The sequence below is a fragment of the Chelmon rostratus genome, chromosome 4, assembly GCF_017976325.1.
Source record: "Chelmon rostratus isolate fCheRos1 chromosome 4, fCheRos1.pri, whole genome shotgun sequence".
Classification (NCBI taxonomy): Eukaryota; Metazoa; Chordata; class Actinopteri; order Chaetodontiformes; family Chaetodontidae; genus Chelmon; species Chelmon rostratus.
In genome coordinates this window covers 14,930,402-14,952,867 of record NC_055661.1, presented here as the reverse complement: position 1 = coordinate 14,952,867, position 22,466 = coordinate 14,930,402, and the positions used below count along the sequence as shown (strand labels likewise).

The 22,466-nt window shown below is 46.3% G+C and overlaps 1 protein-coding gene across 9 annotated transcripts in view; it reads left to right on the top strand.

Annotated features, from left to right (window-relative positions):
- The window catches only part of LOC121605414 (ephrin type-B receptor 3-like), a 61,132-nt gene that overhangs the window by 20,250 nt on the left and 18,416 nt on the right, over positions 1 to 22,466 (top strand). For all 9 annotated transcript variants that reach the window (XM_041935320.1, XM_041935315.1, XM_041935312.1 and 6 more), the window contains exons 2-5: positions 10,300 to 10,364; positions 14,775 to 15,447; positions 18,958 to 19,113; positions 20,077 to 20,412. In XM_041935320.1, coding sequence (XP_041791254.1) covers positions 10,300 to 10,364; positions 14,775 to 15,447; positions 18,958 to 19,113; positions 20,077 to 20,412 — 1,230 coding nt within the window. The remainder of the gene's footprint in view (positions 1 to 10,299; positions 10,365 to 14,774; positions 15,448 to 18,957; positions 19,114 to 20,076; positions 20,413 to 22,466) is intronic.

Below are 22,466 nucleotides of genomic sequence, written 5' to 3'. Positions count from 1 at the left end.
CTCCCCGAGCTGCAGTAAGGCAATGAGCAAAAACAGTTCCCATCAGGCTGCATGTTAAACACAGACACTCCAGGCAGACACACAAACATGTGCAGGACATCGCAGACGTCTACACACACACACACTCACTCACACACACGGTCTCTGAAGGCCGCTGCATGTCAGCATGCCAAAAACACAGTGGCAATGAAAGAAGCGTAGGGGCTGTGGGTAATACAAGAGAGCGTGTAGCAGCTCTCCATCCTCTCCTCTCCCTCTTTTTCTCTCCTCTGTGTTTGCTCCTCCCTCTCTACCCCCTTTGTTACCTTTCTGGCCCCCCTTGCCTTTCATTCCCATCTCTTTCTCTGCTTTGCTCCCTTTGAATATCCCTTCTTTTCTTTTGCAATCCCATCTCTTGCTCCCCCTTCCCTCCTCCTGCTTCTCCTCTATTTCTTCTTTCGCTGAAATCTACAGAGACTAAGAAACATTGCTGATATAAATGCACTGAATGACTTTTTTTTTTTTTTTTTTAAATCACAGGCAGCCACACCCAAAGCTGGGAATCTCTCCCTCACTCCTTCTCTCTCCACCCGCCTCTCGCTTATCTCGACAAATAAACCCATTTACAATAGTTACTTCCTCTGTGCTGTGGCTGTATCAGGCTGGGAAGTAATGCACTGACAATGCACGAGACTGTCGGCACATATTCTATTATTGTTTTTCAAATGGGTCAGTCCTCATTCATTGCTTTTTGTCTCTGGCGTGGACGTCCCAACATTTTAATTATACCGCAGTCAGTTTTGCTCTGATCCAGAGAGACTTACAATAATTGAGCAAATAGAGGTTCATTTTCTCTCTCAAGGACATTTTAAAAGTCTACTAATGGACACACGCTGACCTTGGTGATATACTCTAACGTTTTACAGCGTGGTCTCAAGAACCACAAGGCCGCTCTCTCAAGTAGTCTTTGCTCCTGTGAAGGGACACGCAGACTCTGCAGAGATGTGACTGGGGTGGTGGGGGTGGGGTCGATGAAGAAAAAGTGTAAGGGCAGATTGTTGTCTGCCAAAACCCCACTGGCAGACTTGATATGCTAAATGTGAGGGGGGTTAGCGAGTCCTGACACTCACCTGTCACAATGTTAGCCTGCACCTCTAATACCCAAAATCCCTCAGAGAGGCAGAGGCGCCAGGTGAATTTCTGCTCACAGACAGACACACACATACAGACGATCGTACTGTTGGGATGCTGTGTTCCTTATAGACAGACAGACAGACAGACAGACAGACAGACAGATAGATAGATAGATAGATAGATAGATAGATAGATAGATAGATAGATAGACAGACAGACAGACAGACAGACAGATAGATAGATAGATGATTTTGTGTGTATACATGCTTTGTGGGTGTAATTGTGGAAGTCTGCCTCCCTTTGATTCAGCCTAATTAGAATTTTTTTTTGAGAATCCCAACATTTAAATGAGACTGTTGAGTAAGAATGAAGCTTATTTCAAAACTAATTAAATCACAATGTATCTTTCCCTCTTCTTGTTTGACCTTTGAGACACTCCATTTTTTATTAGCATCTGCGTTCCCTCACGTGATCCTTTTCGGGGTTGCGAGCTACAGTGCGCCGTTTGTTCATTAGCCGTATCCACCGAGGAGTCATCAGAGCGGCCCGCAGGTTTGACAAAGCAGCAAATCAAAGCATATCGGCACTGCTTTATCTCATTTAGAAAATTACTCCGCCGCCCCCCTTTTATGCCTCTCTCTTTGTAGATGAACATATAATGAGGCAATTGTTGAACATCAGTAACAAGCTTTAAGTAGCCTACATGCCAAAGTACATGGAGTATGAGATGGATGGATAAAGAGGCATGTATCTGTTTTGGAAGATGTGAGAGACTATTTTTTGTCATGCTGGCTCAGTTCTGGCTGAACGTGGGTTGCATTAAAGTAAGAAACATTCTAGCTGGAATGAAAAACATGAAATCATTTTTCGATAAATAATATCCTTTTTGTTATCCACATTAACTTCTCTGCGAAAAAAAGTGACAGTGCTGTTCTCTCCCCTCCTTCTACCGCATTGCCCTCGAGCATGGCTTTGTAACCTCACATGCAAAGGAAGGTACTGCCTGAATAAAAGCCTTTTTTTTTACTGCATGTGCATGGTCGAAAGCAAGGCAAAGGTGGAGCTGATGTCAGGAGGCGTGTTCCCTGCTTATTATTTTGGTATGTGTCAATTAAAAGGGGGAGAACACTGAAGCTAAATGTGCACCTATGTGTGTTCATGTGTGGCGTCTCACCTTTCATATGTGCGGCAGACTAGTAAATCAATCAGACACTGCTGACACTGCAGTTACACTATATTGTGTTTTAAATATGAATCATACTCCAGGTATTGCAACCCCCTCAGGGAGCATGAGGTGAAATGAATGAAATCAACAGCTGTAGTGTCACACACACACACACTCTGCCACACACACAAATAGACACCCAAATTACTCTGTCTCGCTTCCTTTCTCACTCTGACTTATACAAACATACAAGTGCACAAATACCCACAAAATGCAACAAGGAGATTTGTATTTCCATACGCAGATCCTTGGGGCAAACGCGAAACCTGCTCCTTGCTCGCTTGTTTGCATTTTTCAGACGCGGTTGGCTGAGTCCTTTGCCAGGAAATCAGGATGATGGCATCTAGGCATCTCACGCAGAGGCGCACAGATTCAGCGATCTAATTCGTGACTAGAGTGTTGTGCTTAAACAGCGTTTACTGTCAGCATTCGACGTTGAGTTTCATTGGAGGCAAAAAAAAAACCCAGTGAAACAGAGAGAAAAAGAAAGAGAGAGAGGTGAAGAATTTCCACGAAGGGTTGCAAGAGAAATGTCTTCATTTATAGTAAAGGTCGAGGCAATAGTTTCCATGTTAGGTGATGTAAACATTGTGTGTCCCGACAGAAATCTGGTTTTGTGCCCATTTCCTGGTGGTGGTTAAACACAAGCAGACCTGATGCTCTTAACATAACCATTTGCAAATGAGGAACGTGCCTTTCCAAAATGAAATATAAGCGGTAAACATGGCTCAAACCTCATTAAATCATTGCTATAATGAAACAATACTCGGCTGATTAATACTCAGACTTGCTTTAGAACCTTTTCCAGCTTGCTGAAAAACACGACAAGGGAAGTAGTAGTTTGCAGTGACAATATTCTCATTTCCTGCAAATGCCGGAGTTATATTTCCATTTCAGATGATGTCAGGATCAGATATGCGGCCCCATGCTTGGTTTCCAGTCAGAGGTGAGTTAAAGCACCGGCAGCTTTAATTAGCTCCCACGTGACGAGGCCAAGCATCTCAGTGTCGTAAAGCAGCAGGGCCCGGGATGACTTCCTCAGAGGAATATTTCGGTGGGGAATGAAAGCCTGTAAACTTCACGTCATGCAGGGAAGCAAGATTGTTAAAAAAAACAAAACAAAGGTGGTTAGGGCTTCTCAGACAAACGCCCAGAACTCTGTTATTGAGTCACCATAGTCGGCATCAGCAGTTTTGCACGCGCACGTGAAGATGTGTACTCGTTGCGTGAAGGGGCAGGGAGGGACATAAAGATAAATGTGGAATGCTATGGACGGTGAACAAAAGCTTTCACATTCCCTTCGCGAGCAAAATGTTAAGTGCAGCTCTCACAGTGTGGGAAATGAAGCGGCCACTAAAAGGCTGCAGGTTCAAAGATAGCTGAAGTATTCAGCTGAAAACACGTCAGTCAGCTGTAAGTTACACTGCATGTCTTGGGCAATCTGCTGCGCTGTTATTGCGTCGGTATTTTCGTTTGCAAGCGAAACAACGGCAAAAAGAAAACGCTGATTAGATAGAGGTACGCTAACAGGAGCGAAGACGGCCCCTCCAGACGAAATGCAGACACTCACACTATCAAGGATTCCCAATGAACCTTTCCAGAATTGGATTTTGAAGCTATTCTAAAGTGCTTGTGTCAGAGAGCAGGCAGCCAATAAAACGAGCGCTAATGGCTCACCCCCAGCAGAGAATGTGTGTGTTTGTGCGTGTACGCGTTGTGTTGTCCGTGCCGTTGATGGAGGGGCTGTGACTTTTTCAATAGCAACCGAACACAGAGCCATTCAATGAACCCACGGGACAATGCGGACAGCTGTGAATGCTGGGCAGGGTGAGGGGCTGGGTGGTTAACTGGGAAGTTGGGGAAGAGAAGGGAGAGAATGTGCACATTCACACACGCACATATGCACACACACATACTGCAGCAGAAAAAAAAGGACTTTTGGGGAAGTGCTACAGGTGAACATTCAGTTTTTAGCATTGCCGTTGAAGCCAGTTAGAAAACACGGTCATCTGTTGTGACTTACTTTGAGTGAAACAATGAAATAAGCTTTGCTTCCTAGTAGCCAGCATTAGAACGACTAATCCTGAGAGGTACAAGGGTAAATGCCACAGTGACGGAGCAGTAAACAGAGCGGACGGTCCAGTTTCCACCACTCAGCAGCATACAGCGGTGACTCAGGCAGGCGCACGTACGATCGCTCGCACTCATCATACTGAGACGCCGGCTTCAAAAGGCTGAGCATGCACACATGCATGCAGTTCAGACACACACATGCTGATGCACATGTATTCTCACACACACACACACACACACACATACACGTACGTACGTACATAAATGCACACCTGGTTTTGTAGACAGCTGCCCTTAGGGCTACCTGTTCGTCAGATCCTCTGTGCTTTGTAATTAGGAGAGTTAGTGAGAGAAGGGGATAGGGAGGGGTGGAGAGAGAGAGAAAGAAAAAAGGGAGGGGGGTAAAGACAAAGAGGCCCATTCCAGTGGCAGTACAGGAACTAGACCAGACTTCATGAGCCCTTGAAAAAGGCAAGACACTCTGGTTGCACCACACACACACACACACACATGCACATATATGTAATTTCAAAAAGCAGCTGCACTAGCTCGCAATGTCCTCCTTTCTGAGATCAAAGCTCTTTCTTTTTCCACTTCAACTGCTCCGCTCCGTTCCCTCAAAGCCTGCGACAGAAAAGAACATGGCTGTGTTTGTTTTTGTTTATTTATCGCCAGTGTCATCGGGTAAGAGCTGCTTGTTAGAAATTGCCTCTGCAGACAAGATGGGCCAAGCAGGCAGACAGACCCAAAAAAAAAAAGAGAGATGATCCAAAAGTTAGACTGAGTGAGGGGGAAAGAAAAAAAGAAAAAACTAGGAGACAAGGAGAGGCAGAAAGGTATAAACAGAGCTTATTTCCGAGGCATCGACGGCGTAACCCCATTAGCACACACACAGGACAAACGTCTTGTGTGACAGCCATTGTGGGATGACTGACAGTGAGTGGTAGCAGGGTGAAGTATGCGTGTGTGTGTGTGTGTGTGTGTGTGTGTGTCGATGGGGAGCAGAGGGGAGGGAGGGTTTGTCGTGGGAGGCGAGTCCGCTCAGGAATTCCACAGAGGAATCACCTCCTTGGCCTGTCCATGTCGCAGCAACCAATTACCGTGACTGTGAGTGTCTGTGTGTGAGTGTCTGTGTGTCTGTGTGTGTGTGCGTGCTGAAGGGGAGGTCTCGCCATAAAATGGAGGGGACTTCTCCTAATCATCGCACTCTGGCCCCGCACAAAGGCGAAAAGGCTGCTCGGACCATTTGAATCTGAATGGCACCTCTCCTCCTGCTCTCCTTTTTCCGCGCGTCGCTTCCTCTTTCCCTGCTTCGCGTCGGACGACAAAAGCCGAGCCAACAAAGATGGCACACAAAGCAATCAGGCTAATAGCGCTAATAAGTCGAGCGCGGGGTCCCCCGCTCTCGGTGTTGACACATTTCACCGTTTCTGTGGCTAAACAGAGGCTCAAGTGTTTGGCAACCGGGCGGCATAGTGTTTTAATGGAGTGGCTACCCCATGCCAGGTTGCCATGTGCTCGCTTGTTTGACTGTAGAAGAACACAACAAAAGCAACTCGGAGGAGAGGTGGGGAGAAGATAATTAACTAGTGGAGAAGCCTGAGGGGAAAGATTTAGGGGAAGGAGTCATTAGAGGGGGTTTGAAGTTTTTTTTTCTTTTCCTTTTTTCTGGCTGAAAACAAAATCCTGCTGTCATCGTCTTTCAATAATACAGCAGTTGATGCTAGCACGAGGAGAAGCCATCTTGAAATCAAGCTAACAGGAAGCTCCTGGCTAACATGTCAAGCAGCACCTTCCGCAACACCCTCATCTCCGTGGGCGTCGAGACACGTCTTTCAGCTGCCCCCGAGGGTTCGGTTCGGTCAGCTTTCGCTTGTCAGGCGACGGGGTCGCGCTAACAAAGGCGGGGCCGTGCTAAAAGAGCTCAAAGCAGACGCGGCGAGATCCAAGCCAAACCCCTCACCTGTCTGCTCCTCGCGTCCCGGGGACTCAGCCCTGTGAGACACATTCCTCTCCCTCAATAATAGCCTTTCTTCCCCCTTTCCTCTTTCTGTCCTTCTCTTTTAAGAAGTCTGCTTGTTTGAACAAAGACATATTTTAAGAGCCTTGTAACTCCGGGTGCTTTGTGTGTTTGCTTGTGTGCGTGTGAGTGTGTGTTGGATGCGGCCATAGGGACGAATGCTTCGTTGCCCTCCCCTGTTATTAGGCCTGCCCTGTCATTACAGGATTAGAGTGCAGGGGTTGGCTTTGCGTGTGTGCGTGTGCGTATGTATGTGCGTGCGCGCACGTATTCGCCTGAATGTGATCTCCCCAAGCCTGTTTGTACTTCGGCAAATTTTCTCACACAATCAGAGTTCGCCGAGAAAACAAATGTCACCGGCATTTCTTCCCCGTGTTTGTTATGCTAATCCCAGGTGCATTTGACCTCTATCATAAATAACACTTTACCAAAGCGATGCTCGAGTTATTCAAACAGTGACTCGCTAATTGAATAGTCTGCGTAAGCGGTAGGAGGCTGAAAAACATTCCCCCGTACACGGCGTGTCACATCCATCACGGCGCAGCGTGAAAACACAAGTACAGATATAGAGTTTGGCAAGAAAAGCGGGAGGGAAGAGAAAGAGCAAAACGACAAGTGAAAAGAGGTCAGACCTATCACCTCCCAGCGGAGGGAAGACAGAGAGAGAGAAAGCGGTTTGAGGAAAGTGCGTGATAAAGAGGGGGGAGATGAAGAGAAAGAGATGGAGATGGGGAAACAATGGGGAATTAGATCCATCATTTCACAGGGATGATGGGAGAGAGATTGGAAATGAATGAGGAAAAAAGTGCACGCAAGGAAGATGGATTAAACAGCCTTGTGCATCTGTGCTACCTCCCACATCCGCAAGCTCCACTGTCACTCTCTGCCTGTTTTACGGCGGTGAAATTTGCATGCTCATTTGCCTGATCTACTCTTGTTTGCTCTTTCTCTTCCCCCTCCAACCTACGACCCTTCCTCCTCTCATTTTACAGTTGCGGGATTCGAGTGAAGCGAGACCGTATGGAGCTGAAAGGCAAACAAAAGCACTTTCTGTGTACAGGGGAGGGTCTTAGAGTCACATGGTGGTTGTTTTTCCTTCAACTCGTCCTTCTGGTTTTCTTTTCCACCTATTTTTCTTTTTTCTCTCTGTAAACCGGGCCCATTAGGCAGGCCGCCAGCTCGGTCTTAGAAGCTTTCAGAGGCTGTTGCTTTAAAAAATACCTTTCTTTCTTTTATCTGTCGCACTCTGCCTCTCTCTCTCACCCGTTATCACCCATAAAGCGCAAGTTTGTTGGTTTGGTGCACAAAACCGGTTGCTTTGTGCGTGGGCATATAGCATTTTATATTCTGGCCTGTTTTGTTTCCTTTGTGTGTATGTGTTTATTTTCTGTGACTGTGCAGGTGTCTGAATTTGCTGTACGGTCATGAATATTGCAGTGTGCCTCGGCTGCTTGGTGTGTTATTCACACACACAGACACGGTGTGCAGAGACAAATGAGCCTAACGGCGAAGCGCATGCACACATGCACACACACACACACACACACGCACGCACGCACGCACGCACGCACGCACGCACGCACGCACGCACGCACACACACACACACACACACTGACAGAGAGGGAGCGGCTGGGTTAGGTCGGGGTCATTCAGTGCCTTTGCTCTGGCCCATTGACTCAGGATTGGTGCTCCACTTTGGGCACAATGCAGGGCTTTGCACCGAATACACACATGCACACAATTACCTTCCCACACACACACATGCATAAACACATTCATATGCACACACACACTCAAGCACAGAGGCTATACAATGCAGATGCATCGAGAAGGGAAGGGTTACTGCTGCACATGCACTCCCGAATGATCCACTGTCTAAACCACTGAGTCAGACTGCACAGCTGTGTGCGTTTTGCATATCACTCTTTCTGCTCTCCGGCTCTCGTTCTCTCTCTCTCATCTCTGTTTCCCCCCGCTCTCCCCTCTTTGACTCTCCCGGCCTGTCATTGTGTTTCAACATGTTGTCATTTCCAGCAAGGTCAGCTCTAATGACAAGCCGACGCACCATACACACGGCCCAGTCATAACAATAAACACCAGGCAGCGGAGGTGTATCATTTCCACCACACCGGCTCACCTACCTGCGTAGCTGTAGGTAACAGGTCCCAAATCACACGGTATGAGTCAGGGGAAGTCCCGCAGCTAATATGCACTGACACAGTTTCTGAGATGAAAACACTAGTAGGCCCTTATTTGCTCAAGTGACAAATGTGGCTCATCGCATCTGCTTCCAAAAAGAGCTCTCGTCTAAAGCAGACTGCATTCACGATTTGTTTTAAAGCGTTTCCACTATCGGCAGGGAGAGAATGTCGGAGGCTGACAGGAGAGAAAGAAAAAAAAGGAGTGTTTGTGACAAAGGCTGCGAGCTTTTTTTTTTTTTTTTTTGCACAGAAAGATATCTCCCTTTGGCAGGAACCCTCTTGACAGTCATGTTTTCTCACCAGTGTAATAGGCGCATACACATGTCAGAGGCACTGTCACTCAAAGCGTGGTGGGGTGGAATTCAATGGGAATTCCTAGCTGCAGGAGCATGTCGTCTCCACAGAGCCAGACATAATTCACAAGGGGTCTTTGAGTTCGAGCGTGTTTGCGTTTGTCACCGCCGGTGCACCTGAATGCAGCAGCGGTGGCAGCAGGTATTTGGAGAAGGGATGCTGAAATCCTCAAGTTTTCTCTTTTATTTTGGTCCCAAGTCCCATTGCCTGTCAGCTTACCAGGTGATTTTTTTCCCCAAAGATAAAAGGGAGAGACAGAGGCAGAGAAAACCTCAGAGTTGGCGGCAGAGTAGCAAAGTGGGCCGAGAGACATCTTGAGGTTCGTCCCCTGCAACCGAGGCAGGAAAAATGGAGCGTCTCGCACTTCCTTCCGTGACCAGCGACAGCGCGAGCTCACTTTCTAGCAGTGTCGTTTCATCATCTTTTACTATCTTGTAGAACAGCACAGCGGTTGAGATAATAACGGTGGCTGCATACTGCGCCTTGAGCGCCAGGTAGTAAAAGAATCGACATTTATAGTCTTCCTTCCATGCTCTTACAAAGCCGGCGTCTTTGCCAGTAGAAACCAGAGAGTGGAAAGTGGCGAGGAGAGAAGAGACTTGCACGAATCTCGTTCTGCGTTCGTGTGTTTCGTGGATATGATGTGTGCAACGAGAGACAGGGGTAAAAAGTGAGGTAAACTTGGAAGCATTGACAGAAAGTGAATCCAACTGAAGTGTATTGACCTCCGTTCTGCTCAAGAGCTTCTCTTTTGTGACACCCAACTTTATAACCCCCCTCTCCATTCAAGCCTTCTGTTGGGTTGTATATCTTGTGGAGTTTTACAACCTGTTACTTACTGCATGTGTGTGTGTGTTATCAAGTGTGTGTGTGTGTCTCACAGCGCCCTGTGGGAAGCGGAACCATTTCTCAGTGAGACTCGCCGTTGTTTCCTTTCCCCCTGCATAAAGCAAACGTCTAATTGAATCTAATTAGCCAGACAAGGAGGCGCAATAAAATGTCACACAATACCTCGCAGATCACCCACCTAGATCTGTGTCTCACTTCGCGGCTTGGCGTTTCTTGGTCTTCCTGTCACACGCGGGCACACAGTACTTCTTTGTCTAATTGAATGTAATATCGCTGTAAGCCCGCGCTTTTCACTGACTTGTTCCCCCGGTTATCTGAGAACAACTTTGCTCAAAGCGCCTTATCTCTTCCGCAGAACATTTATGACATTGTTGCAAAACTATTGAAAGTTTCTATTGATCTCATCCGTCACTCTGTTCCTCTTTGTCTGACCTGGTTGTTTTCTTTCTGCTTCCGTTTACAGAGACGCTGATGGACACGAAGTGGGCCACGACAGAATTAGCCTGGACTGCACACCCTGAGACCGGGGTGAGTTGACTGTGCGGTGTGTGTGTGTGTTTGTGTGTTTATGCAGACTGATTTATTAATGGAGACACAGATGGTGAAAGAGAAGAGATAATTGCGTACCAAGCGTAACTGCTGTTGGCTTTAGTCTTTAAATGTTATGTTATACATATAACTTTGACTCTATACTTGTATGCAAGGGATAAATTCAGCGCTGTGTGTGTGTGTGTGTGCGTGCATATGCCTCTGCAAATAGTGTGTCTGCATGCCTCTTGGAAGTTGGACAGTTCTCTACACTTTCATTAGCAAATCACTCAACAGGATATGTTTTAGGGATCCAACAGGATGCGCTTTTTAGCGAGTAGAAAAAGATACACTGCAATCCAATTTCACCGACCCGCCCAGTCACAGATGTTCCCTTCCTCCTGCCTCACTGCACTTAAAACATGCGAACAACGCCACTTTCCTCATGATCTAACCTTACAAACGCTAAAATACGTCCCGCCGGTGACCCGCTCCACACCCAGGCATCCAAATCTACCCCACACAAAGTGCCAGTGACAGCCTCATCTTGCTTTCCCATGTGGTCTGCACAATGGCCTAAAGAGGAGCAAAAAGAGTCTTGACCCCTCCTCAGCTTCACTTCAAAGACCCCCAAGCACTCCTCCCCTCTCTTTTGTGTGGCCCTCTGACTTGGCGCTTGTGTTTTGAAATGTGGGCCCCCATTTTTTATATTTTGTTTTTAACCCAGTGCTCCTGCAGGCAGATTCAGCCCCGGCTATTGGAAGTGGCCCGCCCTTCGTATTCTCCCCTTCCTTTACTTCCAAGTAACTAAGCACTAATGAAGCCAGACACACTGGCCACCTCAGCTGCTACAATCAGCAGGACAAACCCCCTCACAGCCTTTCGTGCCCTCGTTCCATCCGTCCATCTTCTTTTGCTCCCCTCTGGCCCCCTCCTCCTCATTAAGCTACAAAGCAGTAGTGATGCTCCCAACGGTCCCATGCAGAATGGCATAGGAACTAAAAAGCGCCTCCCCCTTTCTTTCCCAAGCAAACCCACAACAGATGCTCCTTTTCAAGAGATATACATACAGTGGAGAGCCTTTTGCACTCCAGATTTCCCACATTACCAACCAAAAGACTGGAGATGAGTTTCCCTACTACCTTCTTTGTTTTTTGTTTTGCAGCAGAAAGCGCCACAGACGGTGGTTGTCCCCGAGTTATCTTTCCGCCCTTTATGTTTTCCCTCTTTTTATTTCTCTGCTACTGTTGCCTTGTTTGTGTCTCTCTGCACAGTGCATCGTATGCATGTTTATTTCTATGCTTCTGAGGTCCTCGCAGCCTGTTATTGTTCGAGGTGACGAGTGTTTAAGAGGAACTGATGCAGTGGCTGAGAGGACAAACAAAACAATATACTGAGAGAGCTGGGAGGGAAGGGGAGAGCAGTGAGACTGAGATTAAGTAAAATCCAGAGAAATGTCCATACAGAGAGGGGGAGACAGCAAGGAAAAAAAAATCAATTTCTAAGAAAAAAAAAAAAATCTTTGAAATAAACCCACTCACAAACAGACTACGCACTCTCTCCCAGGGATGCTGTCCAGCCAAGTCTGAGTCACAGCATCTCTGTCTTGTTTTGTGTTGCACAATGCATACAGATAAAGCAACAGACATAAAGCTACAAATAGGGAACATAAGCTGTGCCTATTTGTGACAGCGAACCCAGGGACAACCAGCATATAGGTGCTACTATTCATGCAGCCACTCTTTGTCAAACTGCAATAAAAAGGCCCTCACATACCGTGTTATGTGTGTACATGTATCCTTTCACCTCTGTATCTGCACTTCGGTATGTGGATTACTCAGTCACACTGTCTGTGTCTGTCTGTATAGCCTGTAGGGTTTCTGCAACATGCATGTGTGTGTTCAGGTGTGTGTTCAGGTGTCTGCATGTCAGCGACTGTCTCTGGCTGCACTCGTGTTGTTGCTTGGATTTCCAATTTTCACCATGTCTCCCGGTATTGTGTGTGCCTTTGTCCTTAAAACATATCATTTATCTTGCAAAACAGATGGGTGATGGAAGGGGAATTCCACTTTATAGCAGGGCTCCCCTTAGACCTGGAATGACACCCACAGGGTTTTCCATAACCATACACTAATAACAATATACCAAGTTAGTCAGCTTGCGGAGATAATAACTATTGTTAGTGTGTAAGTGTCTACTTCACAGACCCCCAGCATGCTAAAACATGTTATGAACAAGCTAAAATGTCCTTAAAATTAGCCACAAAGAGCTTATTCATGCTAACAACAAACAGAAAAGTAAAAGCACACTAATTGCCAGCACCGAGCTGAAGCCTTTCAGCTAATGCCCAAAGCTAATAATAGTTTATCCAAGTTGCCATCAAGGTTGCTAATGCTCGCCTTGAATTCAAGGTTGAGGAATGAAAAAGGTATCAAAAGTGTCCATGAAAACATCTGAAAGAACCCCTGCAGCACAACCTGCTTCCTTATTCTCTGTTCAGGTCCGTAATGCGTTCCAAAGGGTTGTAGTTTTGCCAAAATACTGTGCATATATATTTCCAGCAGGGCTTTGGACCTTCAAGGAGGGTGATAATGCATCACCGACACATTGTTCATTTTCACCTGAAAGTAAAATTTAAAAGCTTTGATTGGAAAGGACAAAGAGAAAATGGAGTGGATCGCAAATCTTGCATAACGATTCATCTTGCTTGAAATCGATGCCAAGAAACTTGACCCTTTTTCACATGACCTACTTAATTCATTCGGGCTTGGTAAGCAGGCGCTCAGAGGGTTTGGCCACGGGTGCGCGTCTCGGGGGGGATGACCTCTCTCTAAACACACGCATACACAAACAGCAGACACACACCTTCTCAAACAAACACGTGGAGTGAGGACACACTATGATAGACTCGCACAAGCACATTTAAACAAACACGCACAAACCCATCTACGCACACCCACAAACACTTGGCTGTATTGCTCTTTTGCAGTGGGTGATTTATTACACTAAACTAAATACCCATTGACACTTCATGCTTTTAGCCATCTCATTGACCTGGCTGGTGATTATCGATTCCCTCTGTTCGCCTCCCTCTCCCTTGCTCCTTATCGGGCCTTCGTTTTAATGCCACGGCTGAGCTACGCCCATTCTCCCTCTCTCTCTCGTGGCCTCCAGGGTCTTGGATGAATAGCCCTGTCTCCACCACATCCATATCACAGCCTTAATTAAGATGCTCAGAGCTCAGATGGAAACAACTGGCTCTGGAGAACAAATTGGTGCCTTTATGGCAGAGTTTTGAGACAGTCAAATGTTCTGCGGCAAACTTCGGTCCCAAGAGTGCAACCATAGACATTTAATATAGATGCGTCTTGGCATTTAAAGTGGCAGGGGGAGGCTGAGAGAGGTGAAAGACCATCCTGTAATCAGGAGGTCACAGGTTCAAGCTCATGGATTTAGGTAGTACTGACAGCCATGTAAAGTAGTACAGACTTTAATTTTGCTCTATTTTCTCTCCATGCTCAGTGTCTTTTAAATGCTTTAATGCATCGCCATGTCTTATGCAAAACACTTTGAATTGCCTTTGTATTTGAAAGGTGCTATGCAAATAAACTTGCCAGGCCTCAGCTTAGTAAAGATTTAAATGCACTCTGTTTGTCTGATAGGAAAGGGGAGCAGATCCCTCAGCACACATGCACAGAGATATATTATACACACAGGAATCGCTATTTGAAGTGAAATGATTTAATCGTGGTGTCCTCATTCGAGATTGAAAAATGCATTAGATTACAGTGTCTCACAGCAAAGCTTTTACAGACTAGTTTGCTTGCGCTCATTTAATGAAGCTGGTAATCAAAGTTTAGAAAATTTAATCCCATTTTATCCGAAGTAATTCACCCCCTGGGTACCGTAGTAGCATTGAAAGATGAAGAGGAGTGTAAAAACAGAAAAGCATGAAGGTTAACCGGCGCCTTTTCCCTGTCTTTATTAGAGGACGTTGCGATCATTGCTCTGTAATTGAAGCGTAATTGGTTGTGAAGCAATGTGGCTGCTACTTCCAAACAGATATGAGGTAAACATGCTGTGGTGGCTCTGTGGTGAGGAGGTGACAGGTTGCTGTAATTGTGATGAATTTGCAGTCCCTTGTCCCTGGCTTTTCGCTACACTAACCAGAGATGAAAGGCATAGCGTGGCAAAGGCAAGGGAATGTAATTGAAAATACTGAAAAAGGAATGAAAAAAAAATAACCATCGCTTATTTCTAACCTCTGCCCTGGGTCTTTCATGCTTTCTTTATCATGTAAAGTGACTGAACGTAGCAAAGTGCACAGAGATGGGATGAATGTGTCTCAGTATATGAACAAACATGTACATCCTCTAACCTGTCTACGTTTCTCTTTGGCTTCCTTTTCAGTGGGAAGAGGTGAGTGGCTACGATGACGCCATGAACCCCATCCGAACGTACCAAGTCTGTAATGTACGTGAGCTCAACCAGAACAACTGGCTACGCAGTGACTTCATCCCACGAAAGGATGTGCTGCGTGTATACGTGGAAATGAAATTCACAGTGCGTGATTGCAACAGCATTCCTAACATCCCAGGTTCCTGCAAAGAGACCTTCAACCTCTTCTACTATGAGTCTGACTCAGACTCGGCCACAGCCACCAGCCCCTTCTGGATGGAGAACCCTTACGTGAAGGTGGACACGATTGCCCCAGATGAGAGCTTTTCCATGCTCGAATCTGGACGTGTAAACACAAAAGTCCGAAGTTTCGGGCCACTGTCCAAAGCTGGGTTCTACTTGGCATTCCAGGACCTTGGTGCTTGCATGTCACTTATCTCAGTTAGGGTCTTTTACAAGAAGTGCTCCACCACCATCGCCAACTTTGCCGTTTTCCCAGAGACAGCAACTGGAGCTGAGGCAACGTCCTTGGTCATTGCGCCGGGAACTTGCGTCCCCAACGCCCTGGAGGTGTCCGTGCCGCTGAAGCTTTACTGCAACGGAGATGGCGAGTGGATGGTTCCTGTCGGAGCCTGCACCTGCTCGGCCGGTTTTGAACCAGCCATGAAGGATACCCAATGTCAAGGTGAGTGTTTTCATGAGGGATATTTTACGTCAGTCCAGAATTGTATTTTTCACTTAGACATGCTTACGCACGGTTGAAGCCCTGTGTTCGCTGCCGAACTGACCCAGAGTAAGTCAATGAATTTTTACAAATCTACAGAGCAGTGTGATATTTCGCAGCTTACTCTGCTGTCTTACCCTCCTGGAGGATGATGATGGGGTTGGGAGGGATTCCCCTGTGGTGATCAATAATGTATTACATTATTACTGCTGAGAAAAGTTACATTTGCATTTGCGGCACATAGTACCTGATGGTTCTATGCAGAGTGAATTTCAATGAGTGAGTAGTAAGGGGTCAAAGTCTTGCTGAAGGACGTTTCACCTGGACACATGTGGACGACGCCGATCGTTGGAGAGGTTCAATCGGTATTCTTTTGTCTACAGGTTATCACTGGATTTCCAGCGGCCACATTATTACGAGCCATTTATTTGCCTTGTATTCTTTGACACATTAATCCATTGACGACAAGGTAGAAGAATACACATTCAATGACACAGTCAGCAGGCGGCTGCTCACTCCTCTGACCTCAGTTTTGCCTGGCAGCTGGTTGCTAAATAAATGGAAATGCAGGGGGAGGCTGCCTGATTCTGAGAGCTGGGAGGCCCTACGATGGTTTCAGGCCTGATGGAAAACATGACGGGTTCACAGAGGTTGAGAGCAAGGTGAATTTAAACAGCAAGGTCCCGGCGAAAATGGAGTGCAGGTGACAGCAGGAGGAGAGTGAAGGATAAATGGAAAGTGTGCGCGTGTTGAGGGGCGTGGGGGCGTAAAATTAGGCTTAGAGGGTGTAGGTCAAATGGAGACAGCAGAATGAGCGGGGGGTGGGGGGTTGGAGAGGTTACTGATAAGCGGGGTTGCGTTTGAGGTGTGCATGAACAGTAGTCATCCTCACCGGCCTGGCTTCAGAGAGCTCATTCTTGGGAGGCAGAGATGAGGCTGTGAGGAAATTCTGTTCAGCGCCAATGCTGCTGATCAGGAGAGTGGGCAGATACTTCACACTGGCAGCCTCTGGCAGACCCTGAATATTGAATGTGTTCTCACCTTTAGAAGGAGAGCACATATGTTTGTGTGTGTGTGTAAGAGAGAGAGAGAGAGAGAGCATGGTAAATCTAAAGCATGGTGTGTGTGTGTGTGGTTAAAAACTCATTTGTTTGTTCCTGGCAGCTCAAGGTTAAAGCCCTGGTGACTGCGCCCTGATAAAATGTTCTCTAATCAAGCTTCACTTGAAACCACAAGGGATAAATCTCCCTCTTCTTCTTCTTCTTCTTCTCTCCTCACATCACTTCTCCTCAGGTCCACTCTCCTTTTCTCTCCTCTCCCACCATTTCACTCCATAGCCTACTCATTCCTCATCATCCGCTTGCCGTGACTCCTCTTTTCTCTGCTTTTCTGTCATTGCAACACGCAGTATCTCCTCCAGCTCCCTTTCTCTGCACTATACTTTTTAGCTCTCCTTCTCCCTTTCCTCCCTAATCTGAAGGCCGTTGCTCTCATTAATACCCCACCAGTGTTACAGTAAGGATGTCTGCATTAATATTAATTGATGAGCCTTTTTTTTTCTTTTGCCTTTCTACTAGTTTGCTGCACATTTTTCACCCACAATATTCTTTACTTTTTTCTTCATGCTCCACACTTTCCAATTTCAGCATACATTCTAATCAGTTCCTTAAGCTCTATGTTCTGCATGAGAGGATAAGACACAAGGGAGTGGGGTAGAGGGGGGGAAAAGCGCCTGCAGGATTAGCATTTTCTATGCCTCCACCTCTTCCACCTCTCCCTCCCTTTAGCCCCTTGTCTCTCTTTCTTCCTCATTCTTTAGTGGTTCCTCTAAGGGGAAAATGGATGAAAGGAAGAGGATGACCCCTTTACTCACTGGAAGTGATTGATCAGCACTTTCAGCCTTTCCTTAAGAAAAAAAAAAAAAGCTTCTGTAAAGGGAATGCTCTCTCACCATCTTTCGTTAGGCTAACATGTCCAAAAAAAAACACTCATCCCCTGCGAGGGGAGAAATTGCTTGTAGTTGACTTTGTGCAGAGCGAACTCGAATGAACTCATGACACCAAGTGGAAGAAGCCGTTCTCCCACCTGTTAAAACCCGAGGTCATTTCTTATCTGTTTATCAAGCGGTACTTCCTGTTGGCCGGCGGTGTGAATGACTCTGATTAATGGTGGAAGAACAAATACACTCAGTGCTAATGTACACAGTGAAGTCAACTGGTGGTTTTGTGCTAATATTGAACTTTCAGAAAGGAGAAACCAGCAGGAGCAGGAAGTGGTCTGCTGTAGATCTGACCTCCAACCTCGGTTGTTTTCAGCAGGGAGCGAAAAGCAAACACAGAATCTAAGGTGATAATTATCATTCAGAGGGACAAACGCAGCAGTGTGTCCTTGATATTGATGAGCTAACGCACTAGTGGGTCAGCTAATCAACTGGCCCCTGTAAACTTCGCCTGTCTCACCTGCTCTCGCCTCTTTTTATTAAGCGCTGCGGCAAACTCATTCATCTTTTAACGAGACAGTTTATCAAAGATATGGAGCCTGCCAAAGTGTTCTGGATCACAGTGCCGCTGTCAGTGTTTCCCTGTACGTCTGCAACTTATCATCTGAGTTATAAACGTCTAAACAGCTGCTATAAAATGGTGATAGGGCTAAAAAAGGCTAGCTGTTTTCATCTGATTAACTGGGCTTCACCAATGAAGAGCCAGTTTAGGTAAAACTACGTTGAAGGTAGGTCTGCACAACACTAGAGAAAAGCCTCTAAACATTGAGTACGCTGAAGTGACTTGACGCCAGGAGGGGGTGTGTGTGTGTAGAGTGGTGCACAGACCTATGTTTGTGTACACATCAGCATATGTAATGTGTGCCTCCATTCTCAGCGCGTATGTTTATATGTATTTCACGAAAGACTGAAATCAGATGAAAGCAACATGCCTGCATTTTGGCTCTGAGGGTCGTGTTTGTAATTTGGGTTGACAGGTCTCTCCGTGTGAGCATGGGTTTATGCAAACAGCTATCTCCCTTTGCGCTACAGTTTGCCGAAAATGCACCGCCCGTAAGTGAGGGAGAGGGGAACATGTGGGGTCCGGGGAACAAAAAGAAATCGCGTGCACATGCACACATGTGCATAAACAAACACATGCTAAACACATCAAATAAGATGTTTTAGCCATTTCTACCAGTGAGCTGGAACGGTGTTTAAAATGCAGGCAATGTGACCATAAAATTATCCACTATAGTTAAGACATTACATCCTGTTGTAAACGCTTGCATACTTAAGCTTGGGATTAGTGTAAAATTTTCGATTTTCGTTCCAGAGTGAGAGTGGCGACTGCAATTTGGAAAATGTGACTCACATATTCCAAATGTAGCAAAAATATGTTTAGCCTAAATTGTTATATTCAATGCTTCGATTGCTTCAACAGTTGTTATTCGCACTTTTCATTCTCCATTTTTTCTCTCATTTGCCATCAGCTTGCAGTCCTGGCACCTTCAAGTCCAAACAGGGAGAAGGCCTCTGCCAGCCCTGTCCAGCCAACAGCCGTGCCAGCTCAGGAGCGTCCAGCATTTGCTCCTGTCGAAACGGCTACTACCGCTCAGACACCGATTCCCCCGACTCCCCGTGCACCAGTGAGTAAAGACCACTTCCAACTGTACCCCACCAGCATGTATGAAAGTGTTCTTTGTGTTCCTAGTCAAATTACAGAAATGGGTCTCTATTTCATTGTCAGACTGTAATCAAATGTATTGCCACCATAAAACAAAATTCTTGACTGTGTGATTAACGTTCTCCCAAACTTGCATCTTTGAATCCCTCAGTGGCTGATAAAAGCCCCTAGGAGTATGTTCCCACCACGCCACGAGGATGGCAAACAAGTCTGCTTGCTTTCCCAACATTATCTAAAACGTTATCGTTAAACCCCTCCCCTGCCGCTCTGTGAAGTCTGAGTCTGAAGTCTGAGTCGCAGACTGACAGTGGAGGAATTTTTCTACTAACTGTGCCTTCGTTAAGAGCAAACACACACACGGAGGAGCTAATTCATTCTCTGGTGAAGACAGAAGAAGATCCTTTTTTCTGTTGCTGGGGTGGGGGGGCTGATTCTCCCACAGTGCAGTGAGAGATAAGGCTCCGGTAATTGGATAAGAATTGCAGAGGCTCTGCCAATAGTTTGTCTCGCTCGTTTGTCCCCCCCAGCCAACACACACACAGAAGAAATGAGCATGCAATTCAAATTTGAACTCCTGTCCTCTTTTTTTTTTTGGCTGGAACAGTCTCTTGTTATGTGTGTTTTGTTATGTGGAAGAAAAAAAAAGTTCTTGTTAATGCATAAAAAATGTACTAATACCACAGCGCAAGGAGAATTCCTGGGTCATGAATTGTGTTGATAGCAGCTATGGAATAATGAATGTTTGCGTGTATAATGATATGTAAACTGTGCTTTTCAATATGAATCTATGAGTCTATTGTCAGTGTGTCACTGTACTGTCACTAAGGCAAATTTCTTTACACCTATTGTGCATGGAGATTAAATTCATTCTCATTCCAAACCCATTTTCCTCATCTCATCCACACTTCTTACCTCCCCTCCGCAGCTGTTCCATCTGCACCGCGCAGTGTCATCTCAAGTGTGAATGAAACCTCGCTCGTGCTGGAATGGAGTGACCCACGTGACCTGGGCGGCCGCGCCGACATCTTCTACAATGTCATCTGTAAGAAGTGCCTGCCCGAGCGGGGAATGTGCTCGCGCTGTGACGACAACGTCGACATCTCGCCACGCCACCTCGGCCTCACCCAGCGCCGCGTGGCCGTCCGCAACCTCCAAGCCCACACACAGTACAGCTTCGAGATCCAGGCGGTCAATGGTGTTTCCAACAAGAGCCCCTACACACCTCAGTTCTCTACTGTGAATATCACCACAAATCAGGCCGGTAGGTACTGCTGCAGCCTCATGGCTACCTGTCAGAGATCAATATTGAACTTGTAGGCACTGCCAACTTTTGAAGACTGGAAAAAGATACAAAAGAATGTCAGAGAATACGCTCTACGCCGAAGAAGTAGAGATCAATTTCTTGTATGCATGTAGGAGTGTGTTACATATTTTCCCTTTGAACAGGGATTGAGAAGGAAGACAATCTTCTGAATGAGCTTAGAATGGGACCTTTTTCACACGCCCACAGCATGCTCTGTACTAACACCGCTGCAAATAGCAATAGCGAGGCAGTGTGTATTCAAAGTGTTGAACCCTCAGTATTCGAGCTGCCCACTGCTTCCAACCCACCGCTCCTCCTGCCCACAGCAGCAGCAGTAAGTAGGCCAATGTAGCAATCAGTGCAGAGATGAAATTTTATGGGTTCAGGAGACTGAAACCCAGCTGATGCATACACAGAATAACTTAGGGTGGTAATTATAAGATATTGCATGTGTTGCTTACAACACCAAGACGTATGATGTAAAATAAACATCAGGGTTAATTATTTGGGATTAAAATAAGTAGACTGGTATGTGTGTCGATGGATGGATAATTTTTCAATCACTGAAGAGATTTGGTAAATTTAGATGGTTCAGTTTACCTTGAATGACCTCAATAAATTTCAGTGCTGTTGAGCTGACTCTCAGCTTTTGTTCTTGTGGTTTGGTCCCTTTGTTGAGGTTCTCTCAGGGCTCTTAAGTTGTGCCTTGGATGTGTTTAGTCGCTATGTTAAATTTGCTATTTCTGCAGGCTTAGACGACACCCAGGATAATCCCTTGCTCCTTTCCCCATCATCTCTCTCTTCTCTCCATGGCCTTGTCCTCCTCACCTCTAACCTTGTGCTCCTGCTCCTAAAAGCTCGGAATGCCTTCTGTTTGTGGGTCTAGGACCCAGAGGCCATATAGGGCCCCCAGTGAGGGCCTCATTGTTTTATGAGGAGTCTGGCACTGGGCTAACAGGGACCACTGTCCACCCTTGGGTGCTTGGGGTCAGTTGGGTGCAAAGAGAGAGGTGAAGGGAAAGGAGGGGGGCAAGATAGCATCAACTGTGATCAGATTATCCCTTGGTGTAGTCCCAAAACCATCCCTGCATGCACATTCACCTTTTAAGAACCAAAATAAATACTAGGGCGGTGATAAGCCCCAGAGGCCACCCCCATGGTTACTGCAACGTCTTCTCCCAGAGGAGGGCCCCTAATCCCCTGGCTAGAGTAACCAGGGGATCTGTCTAGGAAGCATTGTCTTCAGGGGAGAAAGAGAGACGTGGAGGGCCTGGGCGGATTGGGCTGCCATGGGAGGGAAGGAGGCAGGGCAGAGAGGGTTTGGGGCTCAAAGAGAAAGAGAGAGAAGGATGTCTGGACACCAACACAGGCAGCAGAGGGAGAAAGGAAATGCAAGAGGAGGATCAAATAACTAAAAACTGGGGATTAAAAAGCTTGAAAGTGGTGAGAGACTGAGACAGAGCAGAAATGAAGGTCTGCAGTTGTGAAAAGGAAGATGAAGTGAAGTGCGGAAGAGGACAGGGGGAATTAAGGAAGGTGCAGGTAAAAGTGAGGAACTTTTTATTCTTGAGGAGAAGCCACCGCTGGAGATAGACAGTTGAAGTTATGAAACAAAAGCGATGGAGTAGACTGGGAGGAGGGAGTGAGTCAGAGGTAGAGAACAAGCCTGAACTTAGAAAAGAGGAAAGAGAGACAGGGAGGCAGACAGCACTTGGCCATTAATAGGCACATGTGAACAAAGCATGAAAAGCTCAGGTGGGTGGAGTGCCAAAGTGTTTTATGCTCTTCTGTGAGTGTGTGTGTGTGTGCGCATATCCACAAACCAATGCACGCATGTCTATTTGTGTTCTCATCATATAAATGGTGCAGTCTACACAGTGTGCACACATTTGCTTGTGTGTGTACAGAACGTGTCAGCACAGCACAAAATGCAGATATCTTTTTTAGAAGTACAAAGAGGGCTACAAAGAGAGCAAAACATAACTTCCTCAAAAGTGTAGAGCAACAGTGCA